This window comes from Trachemys scripta, chromosome 7, assembly GCF_013100865.1.
Source record: "Trachemys scripta elegans isolate TJP31775 chromosome 7, CAS_Tse_1.0, whole genome shotgun sequence".
NCBI classification, from domain to species: domain Eukaryota; kingdom Metazoa; phylum Chordata; order Testudines; family Emydidae; genus Trachemys; species Trachemys scripta.
This window is the reverse complement of record NC_048304.1, coordinates 97617205-97642257: the sequence shown is the minus strand read 5'-3', so window position 1 is coordinate 97642257 and position 25053 is coordinate 97617205. Positions and strand designations below refer to the sequence as shown.

Sequence of the window (25053 nt, the reverse complement as noted above, 5' to 3'; positions counted from 1 at the left end):
CATAACAGAGCACATGCTTAATCTGTGGCGTTTATTTGCTAATGTTGTTTAGGTTATGTTTAAGATTTTGTGTTATACTGTGGAAGAGAGTTGATGTGTTGTGTGTAGTATGTTTCCTTATCTGATGGAGATCTTGTGAAAATGGGGAGTCATTGTCAGTGGAAATGTTTTTTGAGGATGTAAGGATACAGATAAGGGTTGCTGCATACCTAAGGATTTCCTTGCTTTTAAGGATTTGAGTTGGGGGGGGGGAGCAAGTGTCACACTTAACCAGTCTTAATTCCTTTTAAACTAACTTCTTGTTTATGGAATCTATTTAAATGAGATGCACTGCACTGATACATACTTCTGATGAGTTCCTTATTTTGAGGGCTGTCACTCAATATAGTCCTAAAGTTATACACAAAGTGGGCATCCCCTCATTTATATTGTTGAAAATTATTTACATTAGTCTCAAAGTCATGACTCATCAAGAGTTATTTACGTGACAGGATTGAATTCCACAGCATATTACATTTTCCTGCCTGGATAATTATTTTTGTGTCCCTCATTTTGGGAGTTTGTCACACACTGTGTTCCCCATTGGGGCCTTGGCAGGTTGAGAGATTATGTCTATGCAAAATATGCTGGTGCACAACATCTCAATGTTTTATATTAATATTTTATTGATTCACCCCCTTGAAAAAATCAGGGATGAGGGGAAGATAAAGGAATGGAAAGGGAGGGAAAGGAAAGCGACATCTTAGTGTCCATCCACTAGGCATCAATCAAAAATTTCTAAAACGTCAGACCAAATCTTTTCAAATTTGTCTGCGGTCCCTCTTCTCCGAAATTTTACCCACTCTTTAGCTGCCAGCTCAGCCAAGTCACTGTGCCAAGCTCCTACCCCTGGAAGCAGTCTGCTCTTCAGTCTTAGCAATATGAGTTGTTTGGCTACAAACACTGCTATAGAGAACCAAACTTTCCGTAAGTTGTGGAATTTTCAAGGTGATGGGCTAGATTCCAAAACACAGTTCTTGATGTAATTTTTAAGGAGGTATCCATTATCATATTAATCGTCCTGCTTGCTTCTAGACAAAAAGATTGTATCCTGGGACAATCCCAATGTATGTGAGCCAATATGGCTCTGAGACACCCACATCTCCAGCAGCAGTCTGTTCTGGCAAGACCTCTGCACTCTCAAAATAAGCGTTCATTATATTTTAATTATAGTAGGAAATACTAGGAGATAAATTACTACTAGATAAATTAGCATCTGATAAGTTTAAAATAACATGCTATATGAAAGAAAAAAAAGAATCTTTTTCTCTGATAAATGTGGAAGGATTTTTGTTCTGCTACTTTAGAAAAGTAAATTTGAATTTCCTGCAAAACCTAGAACTGTGTGGGGAGGTACTTCCCTCTAGCTCCATTTCAGTGTGGTAGGGAGCAGGTTATTGCTGTTGGGCGTATGGATCTGAAAATGGGGAGATGGAGGAAGGGTTCATCACCATTGTAGCAGGTCCCAAGTAATTCCACTATTGTCCTGTTGCCTGGAGAAAGCGGTTTCTTCATATACCCCCGCCTTCCCCCCACCCTCATCCACACACCCAGCTTGTTGACTTATGCAAGCATAAAAATTAACATTCACAAGCTGTTTTTCAAATGTGTGCTGTGCAGATGTCTATTAATTTCACAGTTTTCACACGGAACCATGCTGTACTTGTTGACTTACTTGCTTGTTAAACAGGAGAATGTTGAAGATGTAACTTTATACTTGTGAAAATGATTATTATATTTACTGCTATAAAGAAAAATGCAAATGAAGCAGAGAATTTTGTGATTAGTATTTTACAGCGACATCATTTACTGTAATTACATGTTCTTACTCAGGGAAATTATCATGATCTGTTAACCAGATTCTTTTATGACTTTTTGCAGAATTCTGAGTAACAACAAGATCTTGTGGTTAAAGAATGGCTCTTTCTTTGGACTGAGATCCCTGGAGAGACTGTGAGTAACTGTTCAGCCTCTGTTCACTTTCCATTCAAAATGTTTCTCATATTTGAAATGTAAAACAAACAACAGGTAATAAAATTCAGAAGTTCTTAGATGTATATTAGAATAGGGTTTCTAGGCAATCATCAAGTTAATAAACAAGAGAAATGAGTGAACTTGGATGGAGATGAAAAATGCAGGAAAGCACTACCATCAATTTGGAACTAAAATAAACATGAAGCAAAAGGCTTGCATTGCACTGCATACCCAATGAAAGTGAAGACTGGCGTATGTAATGGTAATGTGCCTGATATATAGTCTGGCTTATTTAACTTTATAGTTCCCAATACTTCCTTCTGTTTTTTGAATGATTTCCTGTGCAAAGAAATTGGGCAGCATTTATTTCTTGAGTGGGTCATAAAATTTGGTAAAGCTCCCTTACAGAGTATTTGTAACTCACAGATTTTTAAAAAGAAAGATGCATTCCTTACTCTGTTTCATTTATTCAGGAGTACCCAAATGAGTTTAGAAAAAGAATCTAAGAACCTCCCGTGAATAAATCAGCAATAAAATAGTTCTTTGAGTGCTGGTCCCTATGTGTTTTCCATTGTGGGGAATGCATGTGCACCATGAGCCTGAAATCAGATTTTTTTAGCGGTGTCTGTTGGGCTGCATCTTTACCATTTGCCCCTTTGCTCTCCAAGCTGAGGGCGTAAGGGGCGGTGTGGCCCAACTGCTGCTCCAGTTCCATCTTACCGCTGCATGATCTGAGACCGAACTTCTCCAGTGTTCCTGAAGCTTCTCCTTTTTGAATGAGTAAATATATCATTTTAAATCACTTAAATAGTTTCCATTAGTTTAGTATAGTATTAGTGTTAGTTACAGTAGAACCTCAGAGTTGGGAATGGAGGTTGTCTGTAACACTGAAATGTTTGTAACTCTGAACAAAGAACAGTTCGGGCTCCAGATCCAGCAGCTGACACTCCAGGGCAGGCTTCAGCAGCATCTCAGCTTCCTCCTCAGCGCCGGCAACATCCTTGCAGGCAGCTTCTTTCCCCGGGTCGGAATGAGTTTGCCAACTTGTCCCCGTCCGGGTGTGTGTGTGTGTGTGTGTGTGTGTGTGTGTGTGTGTGAAAACAGCGCCTCTCCCTCCCAGTGTGGGGCGGTGAGGGGTGAAAGCAGTGCACACTGTGGCTGACCTGTGCGTGGGGTTGGGGTGGGGTGGGGACAAGCAACCCAGATGTGCCTACCTTTAAGATGCAACACAGGCACAGTGCAGTATTTGCTTTTTTGTGGTTGTCTCTGCTGCTGCTGCTGCTGAATTGATTACTTCCGGTTTCACATGGTGTCCGGTTGATCGGTCAGTCCGTAACTCTGGTGTTTGTATCGGGAGAAGCCCACGTTGTCTCCAGCTGCAACACCTACCAATCCTTTCCCAGCTGAACTAAACAGGCATGGGAAGACAAACTCAAACACTTCATGGAATGTGCTCTGAGGCCACAGTTTGACCCAGACTGATCAGACCCCTTTCTCCTCTTCCCCTCCCCCCTCCACCTCTGGGTACACCAAGAAGCATACCACCAAGCTTGGTATAGGATATGCAAGGAAAGCTGATAGTTGGATCATCCTGGAAGTCTTCTGCAGATGCAGCTGATGCAGCATCATGGGCCATGGCTTTAGCAATAGCTATGCACAGGGCATTATGGCTTCACTCTTTGGGATTTCCTCACAATGTACAATCCAGGGAAGACCTGCCCTTTGAATGGAATAATCTCTTTAGCAACAAGCCAGATGAAGTCTTTGTACTCATTTAAAGACTCAAGAGCATCCCTCCTTGGAATTGGCCTGAAGAGAAAGTACCACAAAACCATATCCTATAGACCTCATACAGTGCCCAGCCCTCATAAGCCTCCATGGAAGAGGCAGATGATACACCAGGGATCAGCAACCTTTGGCACCGGGCTGGTTTGTTTACCTGCTGCGTCCTCAGGTTCAGCCAATCACGGCTTCCACTGGCCATGGTCTGCCGCCCCCATTGGCCTGGAGTGGCGAACCGCGGCCAGTGGGAGCCGCGATCGGCTGAACCTGCGGACGCGGCAGGTAAACAAACTGACCCGGCCCGCCAGGGTGCTTACCCTGGCAGGCTGCATGCCAAAGGTTGCCAATCCCTCTGATACACCATAGTTAACAAATGTCTCTTCCAACACCTTTCCAGCCTCAGCCCCAGGTCAAGAAATACTTTTGATGAGACCTTTTGGGAGCCATGATCAACAGATGCCATTCATGCTACCCAAGTCTTCTCTTCTTCAATTTCTTCACTTTTTCCATACTTGGCAGGACATCACAACAGACAGATAAAGACTTGATGTAATATCAGGGTACACCAAATTCCTCTCTTCCTCCTCCAAACCTTGCTTCCCTGTCCCTGTTCAGGGATCCCTCTCATAGGAGGAGACTTGTCCAAGTAGTAGTCTCCCTCCTCATTCAAAGAGCCATAGAACCAATACCTCTACAACACCGAGGGAAGAGGTTCTACTAAAATTTCTTCCTCAGATCAAAGAAGAAAGGCTGCAGATCTAAGACAATGCAGTATTTTTATTTGCAAGCTGAGATTCAGAATGCTTCCTTTGGCATCTATCATCCAGTCATTGTACAGAGGGGATGGGTTTACAGCTCTAGATATGAAGGACGCCTATTTTCACATGGACATCCACCCATCTCACAGACGGTTCCTGTGATTCACTTTGGGGAATGACTATTTCCAATACAAGGTTTAGTCTGGCAACGGTGCCAAGGTATTTCCAAAGTTCTCAGTTGCAGCAGCTCACTTCTCTTGTCAATGGTCATCAGTCTTCTTCTACGTAGAGGACTGGTTACTGACAGGGAAGTCCTACCAAGAGGTGCTGACAGCAACCACTTACAACATCCTGCAGTCTCTAGGATTGTGCATAAATATTGAAAAGTTCTTTTTTCATGCCAACCCAATCTATAGATTTTATAGGAACAACCCTGAACTTGATTGCAGCCAAGGCATTCCTCCCACAGGAAAGGCTCCAGGTGTTAAACCTCTTGCCATGCAACTGAGAGAGCCCACAGTTGCAAATGTACTCCTGTCTCACCCTCCTGGGTAACAGGGTCTTATACTTATGTAACCTCATTTGGGAGACTGTCTTCAGGCTGGCTTTGCTCAGACAGTATAAACAAACTAATCTCCCTCTGTCAAGAAATTAGGGTCTCCCTGAATTAGTGGGAAAACAAGGACCAACAGAGTTTTGTTCACTCTGACTTTACCACAGAAGTCTCTCATCGCAGATGCCTCTGATTTTGGCTAGGATGCCCACCTGGGTGAACATTCAGCACAAGGCATTTAGTCAGTGAAAGAAGCCACAATGCCCATAAACCAGCTTGAACTCAGAGTGGTCTGAGAGGCTTCCAAACAGTTTCTCCCCATCATGAGGTCTCACCACATTCTAGTGATGTGGGCCAACATCGCCATGCTATTCTATGTAAACTAACATGGAGGAGTGAAATTCACCCCACCCCCATACAAAAGCTGTAGAACTCTGGAATTGGTGTATTTGACATCAGATAATTCTGTCAGCAGTGCACATACTGAGAGTACCCAACACCCAGGCAGACATCCTCGGCAGGTGCCTCTCTCAGGACCACGAGTGACCGCTTCATGACTCAGTAGATCATATTCCATCTTTGGGGCTCCTTGTCCTGCAATCTCTTAGCATCCTACAAGAACAAAAAGTGTGTGAATTACTGCTCTGGGGGACCTTGGGTCAGAACTTCATGGGAGATGCGCTCCTGGTCCCTGGTCAGGACAAATAATGTATGTCTTTCCCCCCCAGCCCCTTATTACCTCGTTTCTTGAGGAAAATCTGGCAGGCCAAAACATGGGTCATACTGATCACTCCCATTTCGCCCAGACAATTCTGGTTTCCCAGCCTCCTTCAGTTGTCAGCTCATCTGCATGTCACTTTCCAGAACCTGTTGATGCAGCACAAAGGCAATATCAAGCATTCCAGTCCAGACTGACTACATCGGACAGCTTGGTATTTGGATGGGCATCAACCTGGAGACTGCGCTCAGGAGATGTCTAGTCTATTCTCAACAATAATAGAAGGGAGTCTACTAAACAATTGTTGTGTAGCCCAGTGAAAAATATTTTCCATCAGGGCTCATAACCAGGAACGCCGCCAGCTTTTCTGCCGCCCTAGGCGGTGGAAGGTCCCGCCCCGAAATGCCGCCCCTCACAGAGGCGGCAGAAGGTCCTGTCACCGAAATACCGCCGCGGTCACCGCCCCCCAAATTGTAGTGCCCTAGGCAACGGCCTAGGTTGCCTAATGGGTTGCGCCGGCCCTGCTCATAACCACTACACTTAATCCAGAAGAATCAGACATCTCTGCTATCCTGATCTACCTCCTGCCCCTAAAGACTTCAGGACACACTTTCAACTTAGTACATGTTCATTTGGCAGCTATCTGCACCTGCCGTCCCCCCATTGATGACTACTCCAATTTTGCTCATCTGATAACGATCCACTACCTTGAAGCTTACTTTGGATCTTTCCTCCTGTAAGCAAGCCAACTTCAATGTGGGATCTTAATCTTGTTCTAGTGGCACTCATGAAAACTCTGTTTGAACCATTGGACTCCTGCTCGCTATTTTTTAAGATGTGTGGTCCCTGTCTGTATTCCACTACCTGCCCTCTGTTCCCTCTACTTCAGCTCATGACTTTATTAGCCATAAAGAAGGAACTGGAGCAGTGGTCAGTCTGCACCACCCATTATGCCCTTGGTTTGGAGCATGAGGAGGCAAAAGGCACAGGTGTGGAACAGTGGCCGCTGCTGAACAAATTTAGAATCTCAGGTGCCTGGTGCATATGCACACGCCACAGTGGAATACAAATGGGGACCAGCGCATCTAGAAGTACTCAGGTTATAGAACAGGTAAATAATCTCACTTTGTATAGTGAAATACAACTGTTTGTTTTCTGTTCATATTTAGATAAATCACTTGAAAATAATCTACAGAGTTAGAAACTAGTCTATAGAGTTATTTTTTTTTCAATATCCCTGGGCCACTAATTTTGCCAAGGTATCTAAATTGGGTAAGAATAAATGCCTGTCTAAAAATATCCAGTGTACTTTCAGCTGAAGTTATCTTTCACAGCCCCTCCTAAAAATAACTGCAATAAGGAGTTACTATCAAAAAGTAGATGCTTGTATTCATCCTCAGAGCTGCATTTCAGTGATGGATGGATCATGTTTTTATATGCAATCTCTGAGATTTTTAGGATTGTTCAGAATAAAAAATGCTCTATAAAATCTCATTTATCAGTAATTACAGTTGAAATCTGCATGAATAATGTTGTTTACATTTAAAATTTGTTATGTGTTAAGGTGAGTCACTGAGGTACTTAAACATGTGAGTAATCCAACTGTTGTCAGTGGGACGACTCAAGTCCTTAAATGTAGGCATTTGCTTAAGTATCCTGGTGGACCAGGGCCTAACTTAGGAAACTAGTATGTGCCAAAACATATAAACACTTTGCTATACGTCATTAGAGGTAATAAATACTTTTAATATTGTTAGTTTTAATTATTATGGGTTAAATGGGGAATAGCTATGATGTATAAATGAACAGTTGCTTAGCTCTCTAAACTATAACAAATCACTGCATTGGAATATAAAGATCAAAAATTTGAAAATCTTTCAGACAAACTTGATTGTCGCTTTCCCTCTCCCCCCACCTCCTAGAATTACAGAAATAGTGGATGAAGGGAAAGCAGTAAACCTAATATATTTGGATTTTAGTAAGCAGTCATGGGATAAGAGAGAAGGTCCTCTCCTGCTTTGGTAACTGGTTAAAAGATAGGAAACAAAGGGTAAGAATAAATGGTCAGTTTTCAGAATGGAGAGAGGTAAATAGTGATGTGCCCCAGGGGTCTGTACTGGGCTCAGTCTTATTCAACATATTCATAAATGATCTGGAAAAAGGGGTAAAGAGTTTGGTGGCAAAATTTGCAGATACAAAACTACTCAAGATAGTTAAGTCCCAGGCAGACTGCGAAGAGCTACAAAAGAATCTCTCAAAACTGGGTGACTGGGCAACAAAATGGCAGATGAAATTTAATGTTGATAAAAGCAAAATAATGCACATGGGAAAATATAATCCCAACTATACATATAAAATGGTGGGGTCTAAATTAGCTGTTACCACCTAAGAAAGAGATCTTGGGGTCATTGTGGATAATTCTCTGAAAACATCCACTCAGTGTGCAGTGGCAGTCAAAAAAGCAAACAGAATGTTGGGCATCATTAAGAAAGGGATAGATGGTAAAACAGAAAATATTATATTGCCTCTATATAAATCCATGTATGCCCACATCTTGAATATTGCATGCGGATGTGGGCGCCACATCTCAAAATATTGGAATTGGAAAAGGTTCAGAAAAAGGCAGCAAAAATGGAATGGCTGCCATATGAGGAGAGATTAATAGGACTGGGACTGGGACTTTTCATATTGGCAAAGAGATGACTAAGGGGGGATATGCTCAAGGTCTATAAAATCATGACTGGTATGGAGAAAGTAAATAAGGAAGTGTTATTTACTCCTAGTCATAAAACAAGAACTAAGGGTCACCAAATGAAATTAATAGGCAGCAGATTTAAAACAAACAAAAGTATTTTTTCACAAAACGCACAGTCACCCTGTGGAACTCCTTGCCAGAGGATGTTGTGAAGGCAAAGACTATAGTATGGTTCAAAAAAGAACTAGATTAATTCATGGAGGATAGGTCCATCAATGGCTATTAGCCAGGATTGGCAGGGATGGTGTTCCTAGCCTCCGTTTGCCAGAACCTGGGAGTGGGTGACAGGGGATGGATCACTTGATGATTACTGTTCTGTTCATTCCCTTTGGGGCACCTGGCATTGGCCCCTGTTGGAAGACAGGATACTGGGCTAGATGGACCTGATATCTGACCCAGTATGGCCGTTCTTATGTTCTTATATAAAACATCTTATATAGTGAAATCTTACACTCCCTGCTTCCCCAGAAAGAATCTGAAAAATTGGAAGAATCTGGAAATTGGCTCTTAATCCTTTTTTTCCCCTAAAGATACTGATTTATGAAGAGAGAAGAAGAGCTAAATGTATCGCTTTGCTAAGAAACTACTAAGGTCTTCAGTGGTTTAAAGTGTTTATCAGAGGCAAAGTGGGCCAGTGGGAAAGCTGCTGGAGTGGGAGTCAGATCCTAGGTTCTCTTTCTTAAAACTATATAGTGAGTAAATGGGCAGTCACTTAAGCCTAGCCTACACTGAAAAGTTATATTGGCATAGGTCAGTCAGGGCTTGAGCGACATAGATATGCCAACATAACCCCCAGCATAGGTGCAACTACGTCTAGAGAAAAGAGCTTCTGTCAATTTAGCAAACATTGTAGTGATTCACTACATTGAAAGAAAAACCCCTTCTGGTGGTGAGAGTGTAGGCTGCTTCTACTCTCAGGACTATGCTGACACCGGTATGTCAGTGTAGTCTCTGTAGTGTAGACATACCCTCAACCTCTTTAAGCATCAGTTACTTCATCTGTAATTTGGGGATAATTTCCATCCTTCATAAGGTGCTTTGAAATAAAGGTGAAAAGTGTTCTATGAGAGCTAGGTATTTTTTTGAATTTGAAATGAGTAAACACACAGGAAAGGGGGAATTATTTAAGAAAAACATTTTTGTAAGATCTCTTACATCTTGATACATTGAAATTTCTCTGATTTCTGCTCTCATAGACTCATAGACTTTAAGGTCAGAAGGGACCCTTATGATCATCTAGTCTGACCTCCCGCATGATGCAGGCCACAAAAGCCGTCCCAACCCCTTTCCCTTGACTCTGCTGTTGAAGTCCCCAAATCCTGTGGTTTAAAGACTTCAAGTAGCAGAGAATCCTCCAGCTAGCGACCCCTGCCCCATGCTGCGGAGGAAGGCGAAAAACCTCCAGGGCCTCCTTCCCGACCCCAAATATGGCGATCAGTAGAACCCCGAGCATGTAGGCAAGATTCTCCAGCCAGACCCTCATTGGCCATTGATACTATTTACCAGAGTTGGCACGATGTTTATTTGACTAAAATCATGTTATCCCATTTAAACCATTCCCTCCATAAACTTCTCTAGTTTAATCTTAAAGCCAGACAGGTCCTTCGCCCCCACCGTTTCCCTCGGAAGGCTGTTCCAATATTTCCCCGCTCTGATGGTTAGAAACCTTCGTCTACTTCCCCACGGCCAGTTTATATCTATTCGTTCTCTTATCCACATTAGTACATCCAGCATGCTGTACTTGAACACTCTACGGGCACTCAGATCTCTCTTGGTCCCTAAGGATTCAAAGGGACTCTAATTGCAATGCTGAAGGCCCCTGACAGATGCTGGGATATCCACTTCCTTAGACAAATTGTCCTGAAACAGCAATGGGGAATAAAGGTTTCCATTGAATGTATTGTGAAAAACAGACAAAATGATTTGATGTCAGAGGTCGGAGAGGAAAAGGCTTCTACTTTAAGAAGTAGGACGGGCTTGGGAAGGGGAAAGGAAGTGTGTTTGAGACCATTAATTATGGAGTTGTTTTAAGTGTGAACACTTTTATTGATTTAAATAAGATAACCACCAAGATCTGGGCATATCTCACTTAATCATTTACCTGCTATTGAGGAGGGCCTCAGGTACTGGTGCACCTCAGTCCCTCTTATTTTGTGCCCCACATGATAACCTAATGTTCTGTGGGCTGTAACAGTTTGGTCAAATTTTGGCTATTGGGTTTAGTGTGCAGGTGCTGGGTTGTATTGGAGGCCTTTGATATACAAGAAGTCAAATTGGTGATCCCTTCTAGTTTTAATTTCTATGATTTTGTGACTGGTTCCTAGCACTAGTTGAGCTGCCTTACTTTCATATGTGCTGACAATCTCTTTCCACTAAAATAGTCCATGTATGAAAAATATTAGTATAGATGCTTAAAATATACTGAGACATTCTTTGACATTCATCATGTATTTTAGTTCTGTCTCCAAATTGCTCTAAAATAAGTTACTATAGCTAATCTCTGCTCTGCTCTTTACCATGGCATCTGAGCAACGAATTGACTGATTTTTAAAATTTTGCTATCACCTCCCAATATGTCCGCTTGAATCACAACAGTGGAGCAATAATTGCATATATACTGACTTTTTTTCTTTTCAAATTATTTGAGGTGGAACAGAAATGTCTGCATGCTAAAAGAGTAATGTCTAAAACTGATGAAACATTTCCAAGATAATGAAACAGATTAATGGCTTTCTGTTGCAACTATATACCAAAAGTAAAATATATTCGTTAATTTTCCATTAGTAAACTATTACTTGAAAAAAATCCCCTATTAATGAAAAAGTAAAGGGCAATTAAACTATTATTATTCATAGCCAAAGTGTGATTCCTGGCATCTGATTTTCTAAATTTCCTAATTAACAATGTATCGTAGAGAAACCCAGCTCCGAAAGCTACACTGCTTAAAGGGCAGCATGGCTTTCAATAGCAAGAATGGCTGCTCTGGGAAACCCATCATTTCCCTCACTCCACTGAACTGAGTGAGTAGCTTGGGGGGAGAGGGCAGATCTCTGCTCCACTCACACTGGTGCCAGAGGGCACCCCCCCACGCACTCCAACCAGGACCTAGTATGGGGTAATTCCTACATGCACACATCCCCAGTTAAGTCAGGAATGGGCCTCTTTATGTTAAAAAATTGTTTTGACTTCTTTAAACTGCAAAAGCATTTCTGTTATTTGGAGCAGTGACTTTAAGTTTGGCAGGGGGAATAGTGATTACTGAGGTCAGAGACATTTAAATCTGCCTAGAGTTGGCTAAGTTATAAGCTGTGGAGAATTGCTATTTGCACATGTCCAGACATTTTCTGCTGCTTAATTTTCTGAACATTCCAACTGTACTATCATAGGGTCGTGGGACTGGAAGGGCCCTTGAGAGGTCATGCCTGATCCTAGGCCCCACTGAAGTTTCTGAATTGTTCTGAAGTAGCCACACAGAACTGAATCTCTGTATGAGACACAGACATAATGGATCTTAATCCTGCCATTTTCCTCTAGCAAAATACTATTAGGCTTATGGGAGCAGGTACTAGCACAGAAGACAAAAGATTGTGAGTTCTGATCTCACCTCTTCTACAAAGTGGTTATTAATTTTGTGCCGTTGATCACCTTATTATTGAGCAAGACCTTATCCCTACCCTATGGGGCACACAAGTATCTTCATACTCTTCTCCCGGTCCCCCACCATGCTGCCTACACCCTTCTCCATTTTACAGGAGTAACTAAAAGATTGCACAAGCTCACTCTGGCAGACTTTGGGCTTGACCCCAGACTTGTAATATGCCAAACTCAAATCTTAGCCATGATACACATCAGAGAGAATCTGCCAAATCTGTGCGCTTGGGTATGCTGTCTGTAAATCTACTACCCTTGCATATGTTATGCACTGTGTAGTGTGTTATGTGTTTATCATCTAATGGCTAGTCCACAGTGGTTAACAGCCTACTGCTGCTGTTAACTAATAGTTACTCCTGTAGCTCAAGTCATTAGGTGTCTTTGGGGAAGTGGTAAATATCCTGCATTTCTAGCCTATTGATGATTTATGCAGAGAGATTTTACAAATGTGCCTCCTGGGGAGAACTTTGGCAGACTTCAGATGCTCAGAAGGAGCCCCCACTAAGTTCAGATATTTACTGGCTGGTCTGCTACCTCTACCTAACTAAGGCCTGGTCTACACTGGGAGGGGGAGGGGGGAATCGATCTAAGTTGCGCAACTTCAGCTACGTGAATAACGTAGCTGAAGCCGATGTACTTAGATAGACTTACCGTGATGTCTTCACCACGGTGAGTTGACTGCTGCTGCTTCCCTGTCGACTCCGCCTGCGCCTCTTGCGGCGCTGGAGTACTGGAGTTGATGGGAGAGTGCTCGGGGATTGATTTATCATGTCTAGACTAGACACGATAAATCGATCCCCGCTGGCTTGATCACTGCCCGCCAATCTGCCGGGTTGTGTAGACATACCCTAAGCTACTCTTTTAGCTCAAGCAGCAGAAGTCTTGCTACAGGTTTAAAGGTCCCAGATTTAAATCCTGATGATGAGGGATATTACAATTGCATATAATGGAATTATTTTTCATTTGCTTTTCTTTTAAACAATTTTTAAAATGACTAGGAAGTTCCATCTCAATTCCCCCCTCCCCCTCCAAAAATTAAGTTAACAATATTAAGTGTCCAAACTCAAACACTTGAAAGTTATGTCATGACAAGATTAAGGTTACCTATATAACCCTAATTCTGCCCTCGGTGCACTATGATATACATTTTGCTCTCCTGTTGAGGAAAGCAGCTGGGAATGTTGTGGATTGTAGCCTGATGCCTTTAATGGTTAATAATTATATTGATTGCCAATTGATATTAATTTATTGAGCTGTGTGTAATAGGGTTTCTATCTCAGAATCAGGCTCCACAGAATTAAAACTAACAAGTTCAATAACTTGTAGGGTTATCCTGAGGTGTAAGACAAAGATACTCACACTAAAGGCAAAGAAAAGCCTTAGTTACTTTTAGTTAAATCAGTAAAGACAAGAAAATTCCAAACCACATAAACAAATAACACTATTATAGCATTAGGGATATCTTATATGAGCATATGCAGAGCATGACATCAACTCGTACCCTTCCTTGGGGATCTGAAGGTGGGACACAAAGCCCTGTCCCTGGTCCAGACACCCAATGTCCAAAAGTCAATGGTAGATAAATAAGAATGAAGAGCTGTAGGGTCAGTGATGGAAAGCTGGCCCCCGCTACCCGGTGGGTTGGCCTATTATAGGGCCTGGGTAATATCATGAATATTCATTCAGATGCCCAGCCTCCCATGTCCAAATCTAACTTCCTCAGCCTTGTAGTATTGGTGTGCCCTTATCAACTAAAGGTTAATATATTAATGCCGTTTAGCTTATTATCACATTCATCATCATCATCATTGCTAAAGCAAGTTTGTGGTTAAACATCTGCCAATGATTCTATCCTAAAATATCCAAACCCAGTATCAGTTCATTGTTCCTGCAGTTGCCTGGTATCGTTCTGTACCAATTCACTCTCTTGAGCAAGCTATTCCCAGTTCCCCAAAATCTAAGGTAATTTGTCAAACCATTTTATATATGCTAAGCATCATAGGCCCACTTTACTCATGCATATTTGCTTAAGCCAATGTCTTATACGATACAAATTCCTTGCATTACTGCTAAGGATAAATAAAAGGCTAATCTAGTTCTATGGGCTACAAGACGCCATCTGTATAGAACAAGAAATCACTTGGGATATACCCATAGTGTTCTTTTATAGCAGCCATAAGATCCTTGGACAAATTGAGCTATTGTCCATGTGAACAGTGAAGTCACTGAAGGCAGTAAGCCAGAATGGAATAGAAATCTGTTTAATGTAGAAGGGAGCTCTGAAGTGCAATGGAGTGATCTGTACATTATGGCTATTCCCAAATTAATCCTACCCTAGTACTCTCAAATATACACTCAAATTAATCCATCCTTGGAGCCAGGCAACCTCTTGAGATGACCACGCTTATTTCCTCCGCCCTGGGCTTATGTTACATATGACATGTATGTAGAGAAAGAAGCTAACCAGAAGACCAACTGACTCATATACTAGGTCTCTCACAAACGGGAACCTCACCTATGTTTAAATCTTTATTAGGCGCTGACATTGCATTAATCAGCTTCCAGTCTGCCAAAATCATGTGCTTCAAAAATGAAACCCCAGGCAAAAGCCGTGGGAGAGAAATTGGAGCACTGAGGTTTCTGCTGTCTTGTCTTCCCATGCTTGTCACAACAGGAATTGAACTTCAGAAACTTCATCCATGTTTTCAGCTCACAGGACTTTCTGAGTTTCTTGGCATCTGTGAGGCAATGCGTCAGTGCAACAGTGTCCCTTCTGGCCAAGTGTGGTGCAGTGCCCAGGCTCACCTGGCCTAGTGAGGCTGTCAGTCTATTCCTGGTGCCCAGGAGCCTGAAAACCTTTCTTCACTCTCAAGTCCATCAGGGGTTGGTAGGGGAACCCAGGCCCTCCCACTCTACTGGGTTCCAGCTCAGGGCCCTTGAGCTAGATAAGCAGGATCAGGGTTCTTTGATTTTGACCATTCCCTGAGCTCTTTCCTACCTGCCCCGGGTCTCTGCAGGCTCTCCAGTCTGTCGGTCAGTTCATACCCTTCTGCTGTTCTCTTCAGTAGCTTGCTGGCAGGAGCTCCTTTCTCCAGCCTGCTCACTCCTCTGGTAGCCACCCCACAGCTCCACCCTTCAGTTTCCCAGTCCTTTTATCCTCCTAGCTCTTGTGAGGCTGCACACCAGGAGTGACCGGCTGTGCCTGTGTTAACTCTTTGGTTGCTGGACCAGTATGGGGTACATACACCCCATGAAAGCACCCAAGAAAGAATCACCAGCTCATTGCGAAATTGCTATCGCTTAACCAAAAGCTTCCTCATCCTCCTCATTCATTGCAACTTTTCTCAAATGAATCTAGAAACTGAAATAATTTCTCAGTAAAATGCCTATTGTCAGATTAAGGTTGGCTCTACTTTTTAAATTATTAATCATGTAGAAGGACTCTTAAAGCAGTGTTATTTAAATTTATGTAACTTGGTGCCTCCGAAGAAGTGGGCTGTAGTCCACGAAAGCTTATGCTTTAATAAATTTGTTAGTCTCTAAGGTGCCACAAGTACTCCTGTTCTTTTTGCGGATATAGACTAACACGGCTGCTACTCTGAAACTTGAATTCCCTTAGTAATTACATTTTGTTTCTGCATACTTCTCATGAAGTTGTTTGCCTTGTAAATATTAGTGCTATGAAGTTTTCAATATTCAGATTTCTTTACATTCTATTATTGCTCTGACATGTAGGCAAGTAACACACATTCAGCACCTAGCCAACCCTGCTAAGGAAAATGCAGTTTGGGGAATTTACGGTTCCTTCACTAAGAAATATTAGATGCAAAGCTAAAATATTTTATGAAGATTGTAACAGGACAACATAAATGATGGTGTTTATGAAATATTGACATTTGGGACACTTTGGAAGATGCTGATTATTGAAGGTGCTGATACTGTATGAACTATATTCTCGTAAGATATCTGAATGGTGAGTCACAAGGATGCTCTGTAGAGATGGCAATTCACTATCTCTCCAGACTAAGAATTACTGCCTGTCACTAGATTGAATTCACAAATTTGTTATGACATCTGGATCATAATCCATTGCTTCTGTGCCACTGGGCCTGCTATGTAGTGCTATCTGGGGGTATTAACAAACAGATTTTGTCACTTGAATGCTATGTGAGGGGTAAAAACTTTCTGTAAACTTGCATTTTTGTCCTTGTTTGAATTACGATCCTTGACTACTCCAGCAGCTTGGACTAAAAATCAAGGGACAAGTACGAATCTAAGTGGAAACTTACTAGAAATCCTCTTTTTGAGGGGGGTGTTATTTAAAAATAGTACAACTTTGACAGACTTAAACTATAGTTAACATGTGCCAAAACCACCAGATCAGAGTTTGCAGCTTGAAACTATCTCTGTGTTGCACCAAATGTCAACTGCTTGACATTTGGACAGAAATTGACAGATTTCAATATGGATTTTGAAACCTCTGGCTCAGGAGTGATCAGGCTTGGGGTTTTGTATTGTTTCCAGCTCTAATTCCCTTTTCACATTAATGTTTGTGTCCTTGAGAGAGATGTTGGACTGCACAGGACAGGGCTTATCACAGATCTCTCACATGGCCCAGCTGCAGTACAGATGTAGAATGGGTTTCTGAAACTGCAGAACAGTAATGCAGTCCTATGGGGAGTAGATCTCGACAGTCTAGAAATGACAATTTATAAGATCTGAATAATTGAAAATATAAAACTTCTATAATTAATTAAACCATAAATTGAAGCTACAGATTTAGCTGTTTCTCAGTTAAGTACAGCAGCAACAACCCAAAGCTACTGCTATTGTGCTTTTGTTGACCAGCAGGCCTGCACAGATCACTTTCACCAAATTATTAATAATTATTTTATTATCGTAGCATCCAAATGGCATCCATGGATCTGTTGAAGTGGGTTATGGCCCACGAAAGCTTATGCCAAAATAAATTTATTAGTCTCTAAGGTGCCACAAGAATTCCGCATTGTTTTTGCTGATACAGACTAACATGGCTACCCCTCTGAAACCTTTGTAGTTAGGGTGCTAGCTATGGAGAAATCTCATGGTAGTTAAAATACATCAGCAGTCCTTAGCTACTGTTAAAGGTATTACATAAAGCTATACAGTTTCATCATAATTGAAGTCTGTGACTACATAATTTATTATAAAATCAAGATGGTAGTGCACACTCTCAAATTTGTATGGACCAGAAGGGTCTGGAAGATAGGCACATTAACTAATTAGGCCATAGAAGAATCTCATTCTTGTTTTGCACTTGGCATCTTCTCAACCTAGTTGAAAGGATAAGCTGTTAAATGTTTACATTTCCATATGCTTCGAGAACATACTATTTTTATTATCTTCTCTCTCTTTAGACATTCAAAAATAGGAGTGGAATGGTAACTTTTGGTTGAAACCTAAAACTTCTGAGGCTTGACAAAATGCCTGAAAAGTTTAAATCTGAACTTGTGGCTGTGGCCCCTTTGCTTTGAGGAGTTAGAAATCTTGGATGTCTGACACTTAAAGATAAAATTTCATGCTCTTTCATGCAAAGATCGCCTTGGAAACATAAACTAATAGCTAATATAAACCAATCATGAGAGGTGAAAATAACAAACATCTGGGATGTACTTGGGCAGCAGGAGACTTCAAGACCCCACTCCTGTGTACACACTTACACTTTTCACATAGAACAAGTCAGTTAAGCTTGGGGGTATCTCAAAGAATCATGTTAACCCTCCCCAGACAGCCATGTGTAGAGGTATGATAATGTCATACAGGTGTCATTTAGGCTGGGGAAGGGGATTGAAAAAAAATTGTTCCATAGTCTTGCCCCAAAAATGCTAATCCAGCTCCAATGTAAATCAGTAATTCATGTCACTGTTGAAAGTGCTCCAATTTAGCTTTCCTTGTAGTCTTTCAGCTAGTCTTCCCTCTTCTCCGGTTTGTTATAGATTGACATTAGCGGCAAACAATAATAATAGTTCAGCGCATCTATAAGGTAGAAAGAGTCAGGTCACTTTTTATTGTTCTTCTGTGTGTCAAGAGGTCAATTCAAAAAGTGTAACAATTAGGCCTTTTAGTTCAAGCTAATAATTGCCTGTGCTACATCTATAACTCTGTATATTGGTTGCTCCTGTAACTAATGGCCAGCCTGTCTAGCATTTCACACTCAATCTGTAATCCATGTGAATCAGGATAGCCATCTATGTAAACAGATTGTAATTTTATTATAAAAACTTCTAATTCACATGTGTTGGCCAGCTCACAATTAGACAGTAACAATTTGGAAAACCATTGAGATAGTCAGAGAGGGAAGAGTAGGAGAAATATGAAACAGCTAAATGCTTCTTGCCACTTCTTTCCACATTTGTGATAGGTTTAAAAATAGAAACAACAAGGAGTCCAGTGGCACCTTAAAGGCTAACAGATTTATTTGGGCATAAGCTTTCGTGGGTAAAAAAACCTCACTTCTTCCGATGTTGCATCTGAAGAAGTGAGGGTTTTTTTACCCACGAAAGCTTATGTCCAAATAAATATGTTAGTCTTTAAGGTGCCACTGGACTCCTTGTTGTTTTTGTGGATACAGACTAACACGGCTACCCCCTGATGTTTAACAGTAGAATACATGGATATAGCTATTCACTACAACTCCTCTAGTTCTAGCTAACTGTTGTAACAAAGGGGGGGGGGGAGGAGGGTTGTTGCAAAATATCCCCAAAATAAAATCAATTTTAATAACCAATCAAAAATTTTCTATTTTTTTTCTGGAATACTGGTGAAATTTGAAGCATGTTTTCACTTGGATAATTTTTTTTGTCAGGACAGTTGTTAGTGTTTGGTTACAAGTCACATTGTGCTGTTTTGGTTCGTGGTTGGTTGGGCCTGCTTCATGTAGTAAGGAGAGTTAGGAATATCCATTTGGAATCAGTTTCTCAGAGGGAGACACTCTGCTTTATGTTCTCTCTCTGAGCTGGCCAGAAAATAAGACACATCAGGGAATGGCTTTGTGTCCTGACCCATGTTCTGTGTGTATTTTGCCTTCCCTTAAATCTACCCATTCTGAAATCCTGGATAGTGGTGTTGCCTCACCTTCCTGCCTAAACACTGGAGCAGAGAGCTATCTACCCATTGGCGACTACAGTCCATGCTGGTGTTTGTATGCTCTAGTATACTATGCCACTTCTGGGTGTGGAACAAGAGAGCAAGTCCTCTTTGGATATTCACTTTGTATTGAATATATTTAACATTGATAGTGTGTATATATAAAACATTAGTGTCAGAAATTGAAACACTAGAAAACGTTGAAAAGCTCAAGTTAAGGTTGCATGTGCCACATTAACTTTAGAACCTCGTGCACATCCATTTTAAAGGACTGCCACCTCATGTACATCCACTGTAAAGGTTAGAAGAGAATCAGGGAAGCCAGAGAAGAGAGAAAGTAGAAGAGAAGGCAGCAGAGAGAGAGAGTGAGGATAAAGAAGAGCCCCTTAAGTCTAGCTAGGAGAAGGCCATTTCTGACCTGGATTGGGATAGTTTCTGAAGAATTATCAGCACAAAATCTTGAATGTGAGGCTCAAGGGGAGTTGCAGCCTGTCTGGAGCAGTGAGTTAGAGATGAAAAGATTTATAGCTTATTACTAAAACAATGTAGCGAGGTTAATTAAAATACAGATATTTAAATGAATATGTTTAAATACTAACCTTCATGTATCTATCAATGAGGGTTGTAGCTTTTAAATGAATAGTTGTTAAATTAATGAAATGCATGACAGAATTTAAAATCTTTAATTTTTTTCCCCCATTAAAACATTGCGGAGGCATTGTAGTGCCACATAATTCTGATGACATAATCAGATTTAGAGTGGTCAGATTGATACAAGTCTGTTAAGTTTCAATGAGATACAAAGATTACCTCTTGTAACTTGGGGCTGGTCTACACTGTGGGGGGGGGAGGGATCGATCCAAGATATGCAACTTCAGCTGCGCGAAGTATCTTGGATCGAATTACCTGGGGTCCACATGGCGCGGGATTGACGGCCGCAGCTCCCTTGTCGACCGCGCTACCGCCACTCGCTCTGGTGGAGTTCCGGAGTTGACGGTGAGTGCATTCAGGGATCGCTATATCGCGTCTTAATGAGACGCGAGATATCGATCCCGGATAAATTGATTGCTACCCACCGATACGGCGGGTAGTGAAGACGTACCCATAGAAGGGTCACCAGAATGCTGTTAGCACCTTGCTGCGTTTCAATATAATATCTTCAGTTTATGAATTGACTGTGCCCAAAGTACACAGCACTTCTCTAGCACTTCTCAGGAGCATTTTAGTCTCTCTCTTTGTGATTTGTGGAAAATGCAGATAAATATTTCAATTAATAAAATTAAGTGACAATATTATTCAATAAGGGGTTTCCACTGTTACCTTAAGGAACCAAAATGTTTTGTCTGATACAGTATATAAATTACACACTCTGTTAATGATTGTGAAGTTCAGTGTTTATTCACAAATAAATAGTTATCACACGATCCTGTAAGATTTCACAAAGGCAGCAAAAATCTTGAGACATGTTGCAACAAGAAAAATCTATTTTTATAGCTACTGTGACTTATATTTAACAGGTGTTAATATCTGCAGATTTATCAATTGTATTTCAATCATAAAAATGCTTTTGTGAAAAGAGATTTACATGACTTGCTGTAGCAAATGTGCTGGATTTTGTCCCTTTCACTCACTTATATGTGGGTTTGAAACAAAGCAATTATCATTAGTAATTATAAGGTAACTTTTTGGAAGAAGGGTAGTCTTTTGTTTGAGTCCGAGGATGGGGAAATATGAGATTTTAAATTCTATTCTTAACTTTGCCACAGACTTTTAGTGTAGTTTTTTTTAGCAAATCTCTTAATGTCTCTATGCTCTGTTTCCCCATCTGTAAAAGAGATACCTACCTGACACAAGTAAACACTTTAGTGTTTGTATGAGTTTAGATGCTCAGAGGGAAGGAATTACAAGAGCACAATATTATGATGATTGTAATAATGGATTGTCTTACACAGATACTTTTGTTTGTTTGTTTTGTTTTCTCCCAACTTCACCTGATTTGGCATGGGTCACTTCCTTATAACAACATGCTCCCATCCTGATTGGCAGGCAACATTATTGGGTGTAAGTGAATGGATGAGGAGAAAATAAATTGATGCACAACTGATGTGCTTTGTACAACTCCATGTGTAGCACTTTATGCCCGTTATCTAGCTAATTTGCATATAACCATAATCTTCCGTTTATGATCAATATACCCTGTCTAAACAGTGGCAGGGGCAGAAAGGTAGTTACAGAAAACTTGGACACTGTGGCTGGGATAGCTGAGAGGGTGTGAGTGTTAGGCACTGCTGGATTTAGTGTTTTGAGTGTCTCGGAGGGGTAGCTGGTGGTTGAATTGGGTGTGCGTGGAGGTTGGCTAGGACTGGAGCCAGTACTGGGCCCGTCTCTCACATTCTGGGTCTGCTGCTAGCACCATCTCCTGCCTCCTCTTCCCTGCTTGGATTCAGCATGGGAACAGTGAGACGGGGAGGCAAAGTGTCTTACTGCTTTGGTGCCACAGCCAGTGGCGGCTCCAGGCACCAGCACTCCAAGCACGTGCCTGAGGGGGCAAGCCGCAGGGGGGCACCCTGCCGGGTCCCTGCGAGGGTGGCAGTCAGGCAGCCTTCGGCAGCATGCCTCTGGGAGGTCTGCCGGTCCCGTGGATTTAGCGGCAGGTACGCTGAAGCCGCAGGACCGGTGGACCTCCCTCAGGCATACTGCCGAAGGCAGCCTGCCTGCTGTGCTTGGGGCGGCAAAAAAGCTAGAGCCGCCCCTGCCCACAGCTTCCCCTACTGGCCAGGAAGAACACATGCAGGCATACCTGGAGTTCAGCTGAATCTGTCAAATGTCTGCAGGGCTTGAGAGATGTGATACAATTGCATAAATACATGACACTTGGTAGCTCTGCTGATGCCCATGTTGATGAAGCTTTGACTCCAAATGTTTATTTCTTCTGTTCTTCCAAGACAACATACTGTAGCTTTAGTCAAATTTCATGGTGAAAATTAGTGTAAGATGGATAAAATATAAAGCCTTTTTATTAGTTAATATATTATCATGGGTGGGGGTGTAGATAATCTCACTTGCGAATGGCCCTGTGTAGACATCATATTTGTGTACGTCATTCTGAGAGTGAATTAAAATCAGCAGTTATGGCTCTAAATAATTTTTTTTTAAATTTTTGAACAATGTATAAAATTACAATTCTACTCAGCAAGAGTATGCACATTTACCTAAGAAAACAAGTTTATGGGATCAGATCTGGCCTTTGTCTTTGTGAAGCTCACATTCTCCCAGTCCCTTACCCCCACCAAAAAAAAAAAGTGCAGGAGTTAGTGTAAATGCAAAAATCTATTCTTTGGATTCCCATATAGCAGTTTGAAATATATCAAAATGGTAGGACAATGGCATTGCTCACAGAAAAGTGATTTCTGAGCTTCAAAAACGTATCCACCCATCACCTCTACTTAGTTGGCATTATCATGTATCATGTTGTGGTCCACCAGGGTCACTACTAGTTAAATCCTGGAAATAATTTTAGCATACTGTAGAGGTTAAAGTCAAAGTCAAATATTGGAAAGCTTTAACATTAGACTTTATTAATGATACTATTTCAGCACATCATGTAAAAAATAATATCAAGAAAGGTAATGAGCATAGTGTGTCTAACAGAAATATGACATAAAATAAGTTGATAATAAAAAAAACGCCTGGCCGAAAAGCCAGTCTTGATAATATTCTCTCAAACTCAGTGGCAATGCGATTAGGCCCATAGTTTAAAGGGAATCTGCTATAATTAATACTGTGGTTACCAAACTATGGGTTGTAGCCATTCCAGCTTTCAAAGAATGATTTTTCAAATCGGCACAAGGTTGGGAGTCTCTGAAGTGTTTAAACTGCATTCTGGTGAGTTTGGGGGGCAGGGATAATTTCCTCTAATCAACCCATTCTAGGAAAAAGTTTAACTCAACATTCACCAGAATGCCCACTTGATAAAGGAAGGATGCTGCTTTGAAAGGACAATAGAAAGGAAGGATAGAGGTTGGAACTAGAAAAAGACAAGAGTTGGTACTGAATTAAAAATTGAAAGGGAGGAAGAACAAATTTCTCCTTTTTCCAGCTTGCTTCTTCTCTTGCTTTTTTTCCTTTCCATTTGTGTGTCCTCTTAGGCTTCCTTACTGCTCTCTATCTCCTCGTTGTCTCTTGCCTTTAGGAGTTTTTGATGTAATGTTTTGGTTTTGGTTTGAGAACTTGTGGATTGTAAATAAATTACAAATCTGTTTACTCCAAGGGTCATATCATAGGATGTGTTGGCCAGTTAAAGAACTTAATGAGGCACAGGTGGGACTGAGCCTCATTATCTGGCCTCAGGGGATGGACTTGGGCTTGGGTTGGTTATTGGGTCCGGTGACCAGGATCACCAGATAGTGGTCTAGAGGTGGGACTTCTATAAAAGGGAGACTCTAGCAGTGAGGAAGAGGAGAGTCTGGCTTGGACCCAGTAAAATTGTGGAAAGAGTTCTTTAGGCCAGCAAGATGGAAAGGCCTGTCTGGAGCTATCTGCAATGAGGGGTGTGAATAGAAGCCTGAAGAAACTTGAGGAAACTCTAGGATGCAAGTACTGGATTTTGGGGAAAGAACTGTTGAGCCCAAAATAAGGCAGAAGAAACTGGAGTGGGGGAATGACTTGTCTAGATTTAAGTTCACATTTGAACTGTAATGTTTTATTAAACCAGACCCCATGAAAAAGGTGGTGCTTGACTTGCAAACAACTGGTTGAAGTTTCTGAGAAGCCCAAGAAATAGAAACGGAGGCAGCAGCAGAGTCAGACACAAGATTGGGCAAGATCTTAAGTTAAGTCACTATTGCCTTTACATTCATTGTCCTTCCTCCTTCTCCCTTCCAACCCTGTGACTGACAAATATATTGCTTCTGTGGTGATTTAGTAAAGCAGAGGCTCAGAAGATATTTTCAACTGCTACAGTAACTAATATGCTCCAGTGTGTGATGTTGGAAGAGGAAATTCAGCAGTATTATACAGGGAATTATGAAACCATTGTTTCTCTATGTCAGAAACACAAGACTTGGAAATTAAAGAGAAGATTACATTACTTTCTTTCTAATCAGCGTAGGTAATGTGTCTTACAAGCACGAAGTAATTGTCAAAGCACTTGTAATGTAATCTGACAGAAAGCTAATGTATTTTTTCCCCCTCTAGTCATTTGCTATTTTCCAGTGCAAAGTCACTACATAAGCTGTTAGAGGTCATACACTTCATGTTCTAGTGGATGAGAGAACTGCTAAATCCCCCATATTTTAACTGCTGTAGGACTTTTATACTGTAATGTTCAATAAAACAAAAAGTCTAAAAGAAGAGGAGACACTGCTTTCCAGATTACAGTGCAGTTCTTTAAATCTAGCAATAGTAGCACTTTGGAAAAGAAAACCAGAAAGCTTTGTATCATTGCTTCTCTGGGTGTTTATGGGTGTATAATGATCAGAAATACTCTTAATCTCCACCCACCCTGTCCAGTCACCCTTGGCCCTGTTGTTTTGTTCTGTTTACTATATACACTCTTCTATGCGTTTAGACTTCTTTTTCTACTTGATGGCCCTTGTTTCTTTGTTTCTCCTTGAAGCTGTTACACCTCTGAAAGGAGAGAGAATAGTATTTCCTCCTCCCCCCAGATCTCTAGCTACCAATCCAATCTCATTGCTTT

General features: G+C 41.4%; 1 protein-coding gene across 1 annotated transcript in view; it reads left to right on the top strand.

Annotated features, from left to right (window-relative positions):
* ADGRA1 (adhesion G protein-coupled receptor A1) overlaps window positions 1-25053 on the top strand; it is a 458486-nt gene that overhangs the window by 65506 nt on the left and 367927 nt on the right. The window contains exon 2 of the mRNA XM_034776097.1: window positions 1921-1992. Coding sequence (XP_034631988.1) covers window positions 1921-1992 — 72 coding nt within the window. The remainder of the gene's footprint in view (window positions 1-1920; window positions 1993-25053) is intronic.